A 14,651-nucleotide genomic window follows, 5' to 3' on the forward strand; every position below is an offset into this window, starting at 1 on the left:
TAAGTGGCAGGGTAGAGTTTGATGCCTATCATCGCATACTGAGTGGACTCTGTTTTCTTTTCTTTTTTTTTTTTTTTTTAATTTTTTAACGTTTATTTATTTTTGAGACCGGTAGAAGACTGAGCATGAACAGGGGAGGTCAGAGAGAGAGGGAGACAGAATCCGAAGCAGGCTCCAGGCTCTGAGCCATCAGCACAGAGCCCGACGCAGGGCTCGAACTCACGGACTTCGAGATCATGACCTGAGCCGAAGTCAGACGCTTAACCGACTGAGCCACCCAGGCACCCCCAGATTGGACTCTGTTTTCAACTGAAAGTCGCTGCCATTCCTCACCCTGCAGTCACACTTTGTCCTTCTGTCCATCTCTGGCTTTAAATATTCACTGAGCTTCCCCTACAGTTGATACCTTGCTCATTCCCAGAAGATCCAAGTTGCTTCTGGCAGCAGGAAAGGCTCAAATGGATGTCTTCTCAAAAGATGCTTTCTCCGCCTCCACAGAAGTGAGTTTGACCTCCCTCCTCCATGTGCTCTTAGCGCCCTGCCCCCATCCTTGTCTAACACAATCTGTTTAATTTACTGCCCATATCTCTCTTGACAACACTACACTGCATCTTTATGGGCAGGAACTGTGATCTCTGCGGCTAGCACAGGCCCTGGGATATGATCGCTGATCAACAGATACTTGCTGAATGGCTTAAGAGGTGGGCTGTGTGTTCTTTGGTTTTGCGAATCCACAGCAACTCTTGGTTATCCCCTCCCTGGTACTTGAGCTTTTGTTGAGCATACTTCCTTCTCCCTCAAAAATGAAAACTGCGGGGAGCCAAAGTGGAATAAGTGGGGAATTTATTTAAGGACCCAAAGGAAACAAATCACAATGAGGGTCATTAAATATAGGTGATAGGCATGAGACAGTTACTATGTGCTGCAATCACCTTACAATCCTTAGTTTAGTTATTCCTCACACAAGTCCATAGAACACTAGCACCATTTTCTTCATTTTACAGAGGGTAAACTGAAGCAAGGAGAGATTACGTAGCTTTCCCTGGTAGATGCAAATAATAATTGGTGAGCCTGGCATTCAATGAGGCCATTCAATAGTCTTTAATACCATGTTGTTGATACTTTAACAACGAAATGTGATGCGTTCACACCGTGCTAAACATTCTCCAGGTTTACTGGCATTCATTCATTCATTCATTCATTCACTGGCTTAACAAACATTTGGGGGAAACTTTGTGCTTACCACTGTACTGTCAATGTAGAGTATAAGAGAAAGTCAAACTATCTGTGTCCTTAAAGACTTTCTACTCCATGGTGGGAGGGATGAGGCAAGCATATGCAAAGTTTCACTGTGCAGTTTTCTTTTTTCTTCAAATTTGTACTCTTTAAATATTTTATTTAATTAATATGCAGTGCCATATTTGTTTCAGAAGTAGAAGTCAGTGATTCATCACTTACATACAATACCCAGTGCTCATCACACGAGTGCCCCCTTAATACCCATCATCCATTAAGCCCATCTCCTGCCCACCTCCTTCCATCAACCCTCAGATTGTTCTCTGTCATTAAGACTCTATTGTTGTTTGTTTCCCTTTGTACTCTTTTCCCAAATCCCATTTGTTCACCTGTCTTGTTTCTTAAACTCCACATATGATTGAAATTATACGATATTTATCTTTCTCCAGTGGACTTATTTTTCTTAGCATTATACATTCTAGCTCCATCCATATTATTGCAAATGGCAAGATTTCTCTCTCTCTCTCTCTCTCTCTCTGCTTTTTTTATTTTTTTGGATGGCTGATATAGTGATAAATTTCTAGCCAGACTTATAAAAGAGAAAAGAGAAAGGACCCAAATAGATAAAAATCTCCAATGAAAGAGGAGACATCACAAATAACGCACAGAAATGCAATTATAAAAGAATACTATGAAAAATTATATGCCAAAGAAAAGGGCAATCTGGAAGAGATGGACTAATTCCTAGAAAATCGCACACTAACAAAACTGAAACAGGAAAAAACAGAAAATTTGAACAGACCTATAACCAGCAAAGAAATTGTATCAGCTATCATAAATCTCCCAACAAATAAGAGTCCTGGGCCAGATGGCTTCGCAGGGGAATTCTGCCAGACATTTAAAGCAGAGTTAATACCTATTCTTCTCAAACTGTTCATAAAATAGAAATGGAAGGAAAGCTTCCAAATTCTTTCTATGAATCCAGCATTACCTTGATTCCAAAACCAGACAAAGACTCCACTAAAAAGGAGAATTACAGGCCAATATCCCTGGTGACCATGGATCCAAAAATTCTCAACAAGGGACTTGCAAATTGAATTCAACAGTTCATTAAAAGAATTATTCCCCATGACCAAGTGGGATTTATTCCTGGGCTGCAGGGCTGGTTCAATATTCATAAATCAATCAATGAATCAATCAATGTGATACATTAATGTAAAAAATGTAATGTAAAAAAAGATAAGAACCATATGATCCTCTCAATAGATGCAGGAAAAGCATTTGACAAAATATAACATCCATTCTTGGTAAAAAGCCCTCAACAAAGTAGGGATAGATGGAATATACTTCAACATCATAAAAGCCATATATGAAAGACCCACAGCTAATATCATCTTCAAAGGGGAAAAACTGAGGGCTTTTTTTTTAAAGACAAGAATGCCCACTCTCACCTTTACTACTTAATATAATACTGGAAGCCTTAGCCTCAGCAATCAGACAACAACAACAAAAAATAAAGGTATACATATCATCAAGGAAGAAGTCAAACTTTGACTATTTGCTTTATGTAGAAAACCCGAAAGACTCCACTAAGAAATTGCTAGTACTAATACATGAATTCAACAAAGTCACAAGATATAAAATCAATGTGCAGAAATCTGCTGCATTTCTATATCCCAATAACGAAGCAGCAGAAAGAAATCAAGGAATTGACCCCATTTACAATTGCACCAAAAACAAAAAGATAACTAAGAAAAAACCTAACTAAAAAGGTTAAAAAATCTATACTCTTAAAATTATAGAAGACTCATGAAAGATATTGAAGAGGACAGGAAGAAATGGAAAAACATTCCATGCTCATGGATTCGAAGAGCAAACATTGTTAAAATTTCCCTACTATCCAAGGAATCTACATATTTAATGCAATCCCTATCAAAATGCCACCAGCATTCATTGCAGAGATAGATCAAACAATCCTAAAATTTGTATGGAACCACAAAAGATCCCAAATAGCCAAAGAAATCCTGAGAAAGAAAAATAAAACTGGAGGCATTACAATTCTGGATTTCAAGCTATCTCCCAAAGCTGTAGTCATCAAAACAGTATGGTACCGGTACAAAAACAGACGCAAAGATCAATGGCACAGAATAGAAAATCCAGAAATGGACCCAAAACTATATAGTCAACTCATCTTTGACAAAGATGAAAACAGATAGTCTCTTCAACATATGGTGTTGGGAAAACTGGGTGGTGACATACAGAAGAATTCAACTGGACCACTGTCTTACACCATACACAATAATATATTCAAAATGGATGAAAGACCTAGATGGGAGCCAGAAACCATCAAAATCCTAGAGAAGAATACAGACAGTAACCTCTTTGACACTGGCCAGTGCAACTTCTTTCTAGATACATTGCAGAAGGCAAGAAAAACGAAAGCAAACATGAACTATTGGGACTTCATCAACATAAAAAGCTTCTACACAGTGAAGGAAACAATCAACATAACTAAAAGGCAGCCTACAAAATGGGAGAAGATATTTGCAAATGATGTATCTGATAAAGGGTTAGTGTCCAAAACCTATAAAAACCTTATCAAATTCAACACCCAAAAAACAAATAATCCAGTGAAGAAATGGGCAAAAGGCATGAATAAACACTTTTCCAAAGAAGACATCCAGATGGCTAACAGACACATGAAAAGAGGCGCAGTGAGGTTTTCAATTGCTAAGAATTTGTGAAGATCATGATGAAAAGTGGTAGAATTTGTAATGACATAATTATAATGCAATGAGCTTAATGATAGTTTATTAATTCAATATAGATCTATTGAGAATCATCTGTTCTAGGTTTGGGAAAATACTGGCTTTAAAATAAGTGAGCAAAAGCAGATAGATATGGACCTTGCCCTCTGGGGTCAACAATCTGGTTATGATACAATCATGAATCAATCACACAAATATCATACAAGTATTAACTTAGAGGTGTGAAAAGTCCTATGCATTAAAGGTTCGTGATACTATGCGAGCATATACCCAGAGGATAGGGCTTACTCAGCAAAGAAAAAAACTGACACTAAAACACACCAAATTTGACATAAGAAGAAAATTTACCTACAGAGAAATAACAGAGGATCTGGTAATAAAATCTTCTGTGGAACACACTAAGACAGACCTGAAAAAGAATAATTTTCTATGTACTGAAAGGAAATACCAGTCTGTCTAGATCCATACCCAAATGAGTTATTCATCAAGAATTAAAGTTAAAACGAGGCAATTTCAGATGAATAAAAACAGAATTTCTCTCACACAAACGGTCATTGAGGATGACTAATTAAAGGTATAAATCATGTAGAAGAAAACTAGACCCAGGATAAAGAGGGGATACAAAGAGAACAGTGAGTCATTGACAAAAATGGCTAATTTTAAAGGAACATTAATATTAGATAAATATTAGATAAATTAGATAAATATTCAATATAATTATAATTGTAGTCATATATAACAGGTAATATTTAAACAGTTTATTATTAAGTGATAATTTATTATCAATCATATATCATTCTTCATGACACCATATAAAATAGAAGCAGGAGTATCCATGTTAAAATATTCTATAATCCTTTTATTATTCCAAGAAAAGTATGACTAATGACTTTGTTCAATCATTATATCTATCCAAATTTTTAAAACTTTACTAAAAGTAGAAAGTACAATGTATTCTAATCAAATAAAAAGTAGAACAAAAAAACTAAAAAAAAGTTTAGAGAACACAATTTAATTCGTGGTAAGAAAGGGGAGAAAACACAGTAAATGCTTTCTAGGTGCAAAATAAACTGTTAGAAAGTATTCGTCAGCATGTATATTCATAAAAGTATGAAATTCAGTAATTGAAAGGACTCAGGGCCTGAAAGTCAGGGTAGAAATGAACATAATAGGCATCAACTAACTGAAAAGAATAAAAAATACTGCTGAAGGTATCTGAATATCAGGCAAAATGCACATGTAGGTTTTAATCATCAAAGTTGGGAGAGAACGTACAAAATGTTAAAAGGGATAAGCCTCATTCATTAGCTGACAGGAGCTAAAAAAATATGCAAAAATTACAAAGAGAAATTGATAAATCCACAAGCATCCCTCTCAGATTTTATATTTGAAACAGTAAAGCATTTGTAGGATACTGAAAATCTTAAAATAAAAAATCAACTGGATTGACCTTGATCTCATAAGACCCTGCTCTGCTCAGCTCCCGTTTCCTTTGAGAGTAATTTTCAACACCATTGATTTCCAAACCTTGTATGTCTCAGGAGAAAATGCCAAAGATGAGCAGTAAGGTACCACGAAATGGATGGATACACAAATTATCCTGCAGGCAATGGACCACCTGTAATGGCTGAAGAGGAAAGTAACACAACACCTCACTTCTGTTGCTATTTTCCTTGTGAACTCTTAAATCTGGATATGGCAGCTTCCAGTTTGGAAAGTGGCCCAGTTTGGGTAAGACACAAGAGATGATCAAGGCATGCAAAACTTATGACGAACTGCAAACTATGTTAAACCTAGGAAAGGAAGATCTGAAGTGGCAAGTATCAGAATAAGAGGGTGGACACGGGACCAAATATAGACTATAAGTACCTTAAGTCTTTCTCCATCTTGTAGCCACCATCACTGGCTCAATGAAGTTGGTATCATGTGCCTTCTGAGAAAATAATGGACATTCTGGAGAGAATAAGATATTTCTGTATATTCTAAAGTCTTCTGCCAAAGATCCTTCAACAAACTCTAACATTTCAAGCTTCCGGATTAGAGGTGGTAAGGTTATTTTTTAAAAACAGTTTGCAATGATGATGGAATGGACAACTTGGTCCTTAAAAAGAGAACCTAGCAAAAGACTGATACAAATAGGAAAACGTGATACACGATAGAATTCTCATAAAAAAATGGGCGGGCTATTGAAAAAACGATAGAAAATTTATTATTTTCATTACACAATCAGAATTAAAGTCTGTTTTGCAACATTTATAATGCTAGGGAAAAGAAAGGTTTAAATATGCAAAAATAAAACTCTAAAGCACTGAAAGAAAATATAAGAGAATATCTTTATAATCGGAAAGAATTGTTTACACAAAACATACAAAGCACACCATAAAGAGAAGATTAACATTTGAACTATGTTAAAATACCACCAAATACATCATGCACAAAAGGGAAACATAAGCTACAAACAGACTGAAGTATTTGCATTGCATATATCATGAAAAGGTTGGTGTCTAGTACAGAATACATAAGGAGCTAATGCTAGGGTAAAAAATAAAGCTAAAATAACCCAGCTGAAAAATGAACAAAAAATGTAGACAGACAACTGAAGAAAAGAAAGCTTTTCAATCAGTACCAAAGAATGTAAAAACATGTCATTTCACTTGTAATGACAATACGGAAGATTAAAGAAGAAATTAGAATCCATTTGGCACCCATCAGATTGGAAAACATTTTGAAAGTCTGACAGTATATAGGAATGGGCAAGAATATGGAGTAAAGACCAATCTCACACACTGTTTTTGGGACAGCACTAAGTAAAGCAATTTGTCAATATCTACTAAACACAAAGATACTCTTTTATGACCCAGAAATTACCCTCTTGGGAATTTACATGGAGGAACTCTTGAACTCGTCCACACTCAGAATTTCAGAGCAAAATGGTTTTCTAGATTTTCATATTACCAAGGAACAGGAAAAATGTATTCCCCCATCAATAAGAGAATGGATAGAGAGACTGTGGTATATTTATATACTGACGTGGACTATACCAGTGACAGTTCATGCTCCATGAATCAGCATGGATGAATCCAACAAGATTTAGTGAAAACAGAATAACTTGCAGAAGGATAGCACGACTTCATTTATAGCCAAGTTTTCAATCTGCTAAAAAAATATATATATAATTCTACGGACACAAGAACACCAGGAAGTGTAGAACTCTACATAGGGATAAGAAACATTAAATTCACAGCAGGGTTGAGTGTAGGGAATGGCAAGAGAAACGGAATCAGGCAGGGAGGGCTTAGTTTGAGAATAGCTGAGTATGTGAAATAATCTGAACCCAAACTGGCATGTGTGAAGCCGTAATAATGATTAGATACATTTGCACAGAAGGTCTTTACATTATTTTCTATTTTCGATGCATTGGAAATAGTTCATAATAAAAAAAAAAGACAAGTGAAACTACCAAACCACTTTTATGATGAGGGTATGAGGGTGAATATGAATTAAAAAAAAATAAAAATAAAAACCTTCTAAGGAAAATATGCCATTCCCTCAAAAGCCTTATGAATGAGGATTACATTGAACTAGTATTATCACTCTAAAGGTATTTCTTTTCTTGGGGTGCCTGGGTGGCTCCGTCCACTGAGCATCCGACTTCAGCTCAGGTCATGATCTGAAGTTTGTGAGTTCTAGCCCCGCGTCGGGATCTGTGCTGACAGCTCAGAGCCTGGAGCCTACTTCAGATTCTGTGTCTCCTCATCTCTCGGCCCCTCCCCTGCTCATGCTCTGTCTCTCTCTGTCTCTCAATAATAAATGAATGTTAAAAAAAATTTAAAGACATTTCTTTTGTTTAATAAATATTTTTTAATTATTTTCAATGTTTATTTATTTTTGAGAGAGACAGAGGGGAGGGAATGGAGGAGAGGGAGAGGGAGAGAGAGGGGGAGCAGAGAATGCCAAGCTGGCTCCCTGCTGTGAGTCCAGAGCTCAACACAGGGCCCCAGTTTAGGAACAGGGATATCCTGACCTGGACCAAAATAGTCAGGCACTTAACCCACTGAACCACCCAGGCACCCCTAAAGTTATTTCTTAGGGTAATATGAATTACCCAGAGATCTTTATTACTATGTGATCTATAGAAATGCAAAAAGAAAAAAAAATACCTGCTATGGTTGAAAAGTTTTCAGAAATCAGCTTGAAAATTCTTAAGCACTGTAAAAATTGAGCATGTGATCGTTGACATAGTATCATTTGGTAATTCTGGGTTTTTTTTATGACTTTGTACAATTACGAATTTATTGGTAGAATCTTTTGTTCTTTATTGATTTATAAAGCAAGAGCGATGCTTTCTGGTCTTGTCTTTCAGTTGCTATGCAGTTCTTCACTGAGACGGCACTTTAAATGCTAGCAAATATCTTACTATAGTCTTCTAAGTCCCATATTCAAATTAGGAACGACAAAGAACATGTAATGACAGAAAGTGATTTGCTAAATGTAAATGTTCATTAATTGGTGAGATTATAAGACATATTACATACCTCTGACCAAGGCGTCTATTTAAAAAGTAATTTCTTTTGGACAACTTTCCTGATTGCTTGTCTAACATCTTTGTTCCGCAGGCTATAGATCAAAGGGTTTAGCATAGGGCTCGCAAAGATATAAAAAACTGCGACAATTTTCCCCTGTTCTACAGATGCCTCGGAAGGGGGTCGCAGGTGCATGCAGAATAGCGTCCCATAAAAGATGGTGACAGCCGTCAAGTGGGACCCACAGGTGGAGAAGGCCTTGCGCCTCCCCTCTGCAGAACGGATGCGCAGAATCGTCGTGAAAATGAAAATGTAGGAGATGAGAATGATGGCAAGAGAGCATGTGAGATTGAAACCAGCCACCACAAACATGGCAGTTTCTTTGACATACGTATCCGAGCAGGCAAGGACTATGAGAGGTGGGTCCGCACAGTAGAAGTGGTTGATTTCATTGGGTCCACAGAAGGAGAGGCGAAGCATCAGGATGGTCTGTGCCAGGCCATTTGCAAAACCGTAAATATAAGGCGTAGCAACAAGAGAGAGGCAGACACATCTGGACATCTTGCTACCGTACAGCAAGGGGTTGCAGATCGCCATGTAGCGGTCGTAAGCCATCACCGTCAGCATATAATAATCCGTGATCACCAGGGCAATGAAAAAGTGGAACTGTAGAAGGCAACCAAGGAAGGAAATGGCTTTTCTCTTGGATAAGAAATGAACCAGCATCTGCGGAGCGACACTGGTAGCGTAACAGAGATCCACAAAGGAGAGATGGCTGAGGAAGAAGTACATGGGCGTGTGAAGTTTTGAGTCACTTCGGATTAACAAAATCATGCTCACGTTGCCAACTACTGTGATAAGGTAGATGACCAGGAAGACCACAAAAAGGACAGGCTGCAACTCGGCTCGACCTGTCAGTCCCAGGAGGATAAACTCAGTCACTGCTGTGTAGTTTGTCTGTAACATTGTGTGTGCTCGGCTTCAAATGGGGACTGAAAGAAAGCAAATAGAGATGCATGTCTTTGGTCAAGCATCTGTTACCCCCATCATGTCATCTGATAGTTCTAGTCTGAAGCTTGTAAGTTTCACGTGCCGTAAAGGAATAGCCTAGTAAGCCCGCAGTTGACAGTTTAAACATCTACGTTAGTAGAGAGCTCCTTTTATAAAGGCAGTCATATTCTAAATGCTTTTCTTCAAGTCTCTTCGTGTTGACAAGACTTAATCTTCTCTGCAAGATGTATTACTTTTGTTCACTTACAATTTCCTTAAACGTTGCTGTTTTGGGACATTGCAGTCAGTTGTTTCTGCAATGTGGTTTGATGTGGAATATAAATCATCACCTTTTTTTTGCAGCTAGAGGGAATGACGCATATCCCTATAGAACTAGCTTTTGTCCTCTTGCCTCCCCAAACTCAAGATCTTTTCAAACAGTTTGTTCCCTCATGCGGCAATTCATGTCCTTTCCCTAGGGTCTTCTCTACTCAGGTGGTCCCCTATCACCAAACCTTAGTGAACATGTAAGACTCAGCCTAGGATCTCCTTTGCTTTGGGTATCATTATCAAAAATCAGGGCCAAAACTTGGTTCATGAGGCATAAAGTCAATCATGTTTTTGATATAAAAAAAGATACATGTATAATATGCAAACCATATATATATATATATATATATATATATGTATAAAATATACACATACCTATATATCAGTGATATCAAGTGTTTATTGGGTGAAAGATTAGACCAAGCAATAGGATTAAAAGTCCCCCTGCTATCCAGGAGGAGACAATAATGAAAAAAAAAAAGTTAACATATCCATGCCTTATAATAATTTTATGGTAACTCTACCTCCTTTTAACTTTCACATAAAATAAGAAAAATTATGTAACATAAATTCTGATTAGGGTTTTCAATACATATGAATGATCCTAGTAGAATAATAATCATAGCAATCATACAACTGAGACAAGACTTAAGTTACCCTCAAGTGTATCTCCCCTTTCTGCATTTATGGAGGGTACTTTTATGTACCATAAATACCATCTTGTAAAAACCAGTAGCTTCCTTCAATAACACACACACAGGTATGACAGCATGTTATACTGCCTTTTACTAATAGCTACGCATCCAAGAATGGGCAGGAATCATTTTCTAAGGCACTTTGTAAATGCCTTTGCAATAATCTTGCCCATTGCAATATCCCACTCTGCACATGTGGACTTTGGTCATATTGACCAGGGTATTAAAATCCAAGACAAATCACCTAAATCAATGTAATCATAAATATTTTGTACATTTCTAAGTTTGTAAAATCAGAGCACTTATTATAAAAGCCAAATATTCTTTCATGCTGGGATGGTGTTTTTAATAAATATCTATTAACATATAAATAAAGCATCAAAATAATTAATATCTCTTTGTTTCTGTGGGTTAATGATGCAGTGTAACCTTGAACATGTCTGATTATTCAACTGACACTATACGACGATAACTTTTCTTTAAAGAAATAGATCACAACACCCTACATAGAACAGAGAAAACTCAGAGAGAAGTATTTGTAGGGAGACAGAAGTGGCTCTGGGGTACCTGAGGCTCTATACTCTTAACATTCACCCTCACCCTGAGGTTCTGGTCATGTAGATTTCTGATGGCACTACCCATTCATCTAAAGAGTCTACAAGGTTGATGTTTATTTTAAGAAGCGTGATGTCTCCTGACATGTGGTCATAATTCAGTCTGAAGTGGGAAAAGATTTAGGAAGGCATCTTCATGAAATGCATTTTGATTAACTTTCATGTGGATTATAAACCTGGGAGTGGCTGTTTTTCTATGAAGGGTTGTAGAGCATTGTACAATAAGATGCTTGTGATTATAACGAGTAGCATTTCTAACTTGGAAGGAACCAGAAAGTATTTAATGCCACTCCCTAAGTTTCTTCATTAAGTAAGAGACAGTATACTGGGTTAGATTTTGAAAGTCATCAAAATGAACAGATCCTAGGAGCCCGCAGACCACCTGGCAGGAAAGCCACATCCCCCAATTCCTAGCCATGGGGCATGACCAAGTTCCTCATCTTTCTGTGTCTAATTTCCTCATGTGTAAAATTTGGTTCAAGGAGCAACTCCCTCATATGAGGGATTTAAATTAGTGCAAAACTTTTAAAATATGTCTTACATGGAGGAAACACTTAAGAAGTTGTAGCTACTGTTGTATGAGGTGAAAAATCCAGGTCTGGTCTAACATAAGACTCAACTTCAAGTGTGACTTTCAGGGACAAGAGTTTATCTAATCTCTAGCTAGATCCTCAGTGGCACCGGGAACAGTGCTTTCCCAAATGGAACCAATCAATCATTATATATGGAATGGATGTTCTCTCCAGTCTAGTAACTATTACTTTGTTGTATTCGTATAAATACTTGTACTCTTAGAAAATCGTTAACTCGATAACAACAGTTTTGCTAACTCATCAGCATATGTTTCAGCCCATAACTTGATTTTTTGTTGACTAAAATACTTATCTCTACATTCCAAAATATATTTTGACAATGCCAAATCCTACCTGTGAAAGAAGAGTGATTTCCCAAGGACAGCACAGATAGGAGGTTATAAACTGTTATAGGTTTATAAATTGTTTGGGTTCTTCTAGCCTGAAGAGTTTATAACAGAATTGTCATACAGGCACCAAATCCCTATGGTTTAATTATCTCTAGCAGCAAATCATTCAGATAATGGCCAGTCACTAACTTATACTTTTGCAAATCCTAACCAAGCTCCTTGAGGACCTGATTTTGGCCCATGCCCCAATATCAACAGGGAATCAAATCTCTCGAGAATCATAAAGCAAGGGAATTCCTCGTTTATTTTAAATTATGCTTGAATGTCTTACTATTTCTTGACTGGGGGAATAATAGGTTCTCTTGTCTACAACCTGTCAGGTAAAACAGTGCCTGGCACACACAGAAAGTTTTGGAGTCTGGAATGTCATTGGAAGATCAATCAACTTAGGTTGATCTTGGACTCATTATTTACTCATTCCGAGCCTTGTGCTTTATCTTGTTACTAGGATTAATACTCCATAGCTATTATGTACTGTGGGAATGTTATGGATATACACATGATATAGATGTGCTGGGGTTCTCCCTTTGTCACCCTCTCCCACCCTGACTCACTGCCTTTTCTTCTCTACCTTCCTTTGTCCCTCTGGAGTTGAACCCTGATGGATCACATCTGTAGAGCTCCTTTGGTGTCCAGTGTCAGCTGAGTTTGGCCACTGGGAGGAACCACTGGAGGGAAAAGAGGGAGAAAGAGAAAAGTAACTCAATTTATTTCTCCTTGTCTCCCCGATTCACAACAAAGGTGCTCGAGTGGCAGCATCCTTCCAAGCTAAACTCCTGCTGAGCTGTGTGTTGGGAAAGAAACTGGTCGGGATTTGCTTCCTGCTTCTAGATCCCCTCAAGTCTGGTGGTTGTAGTCCTTGCCTGGTCGTTTTAGAACAAGGAGTGGACACGCCTTTCTGAAGTTAGCCTCCAGATGATTCAACTTCTTTGATCAATTTCCATAACTTTGCCTGTATTGTGTCTTTTCTTTAAATTCCCTTCAGGCAAACAATCTGAGTGAAATGTTGTTTTATGCGAAGTCCTTAATCCAGGTCAGAGCAGCACACAGTAGTTATTCAATAATGTGGCAGTGGAAGTAGTAGCAGTAATAATGATTATTCATTTTGTTAAAGATTGGAGATATATCTGGGTTTAGAAGGTTCTGACCTGGAGCTTAAAAGGACCATTGAGGTACCCTCCTTCTGGATTATGGACTATGCATATGAGTCAGATATTATCATTACTAGCGTTATTACAGGTCGACTTGGATTTGAAAATGTGGCTTAGACTTGCTTTTCTGTTCCTTTCCTCTGAATTGAAGTCACGCAGATAAAGTAGCACATAGGCATAGCTCTGGTGCTCTCCTTCTCTTTCCAGAGCCATGACCAGTCAGCACATCTGACTGAGATGAGACATGTTCATGAACCACATAGAGAATTGGATGTCTTGTATTGTTGGCTAGGCAACAGCAAGAATCTTTTTCCATAATCCGACTAATCTGTACTCACCCTACTTAGATAAGCATGTGGGGGGTGTAGTGAATGGAATCCAAAATGTCCTTTAAAACCTTGTCCCCCAGAGTCACTTAGAAACCTCTGCCTCATCCCTTGTTACCATAATTGGCACACCCTTTCATCTCTTCATGCGTTCCAGAAGCCTCTGTTATCAATGATTACATGTTCTCATCCCCATTCCCTCTGAATATTATTATATCCTTGACTTCGAAATACCCTGAGTCAAACTTTCCTAAATTGAGAAGAAGGGGAAGGAGGAGAAAAAGAAGGGAAAAACAATCGGAATCGTAGGCATCCAAAGAAACTTCAAAGAGGTTTGCAAAGTTGCTTTAAAACTATTGGGAGATCCTTTTTTTTAAAATAATATGTCATGAAAAATTAATTTCTTTAATAAAAATTTCAAATTTGGACAAATGCTATGAATGGGAAGTGCACGACAGAAAAAAACAAGTCATGGCTCTGACCACTTTTTGATCCCATTAAACACTATCAACCTAGTACTGGACCCAATCGTTTTGCCTGGAAACTATAAAGGTTTTTGGTGCTCCTCACAGTTCAGTCTTCTCCATAAGAAACCTGTGTGTGTGTGTGTGTGTGTGTGTGTGTGTATTTATAATTTTCAAGAATGTCTGAAGCATAATTACCCATAAACATTCATTATTAGCCTTAACAAGTCCATATGGGCTGAAATGTTCTCAGAGAAATATCTAAGCAAATAATATTTTACCTGCATCCTAGCTCTGTGTTCATAGGAAAAAAATATTCAATTTTTCTGAATTCAATATTTTCAGCTTAAGAAATAAATGATATCTGCATCACAGAAATATTGTAAATGTCAAATGTTCTTTGCCTGTTTGTGGTAATGAAGGTGGATATTTATTTTAATTTTTTTTTTCAACGTTTATTTATTTTTTGGGGGACAGAGAGAGACAGAGCATGAACGGGGGAGGGGCAGAGAGAGAGGGAGACACAGAATCGGAAACAGGCTCCAGGCTCTGAGCCATCAGCCCAGAGCCTG

At 37.6% G+C, this 14,651-nt stretch overlaps 1 protein-coding gene across 1 annotated transcript; it reads right to left on the reverse strand.

Moving 5' to 3' along the window:
* Window positions 1-8,554: 8,554 nt before the first annotated feature.
* Window positions 8,555-9,609, reverse strand: LOC123602691 (olfactory receptor 1030-like). Its single transcript, XM_045487156.1, has one exon. It carries the CDS (start codon window positions 9,491-9,493, stop codon window positions 8,555-8,557), a length of 939 nt encoding a protein of 312 aa, XP_045343112.1. The 5' UTR covers window positions 9,494-9,609.
* Between the last annotated feature and the right edge of the window lie 5,042 nt (window positions 9,610-14,651).

This window comes from Leopardus geoffroyi, chromosome D1 (genome assembly GCF_018350155.1).
Source record: "Leopardus geoffroyi isolate Oge1 chromosome D1, O.geoffroyi_Oge1_pat1.0, whole genome shotgun sequence".
Lineage (NCBI taxonomy): Eukaryota > Metazoa > Chordata > Mammalia > Carnivora > Felidae > Leopardus > Leopardus geoffroyi.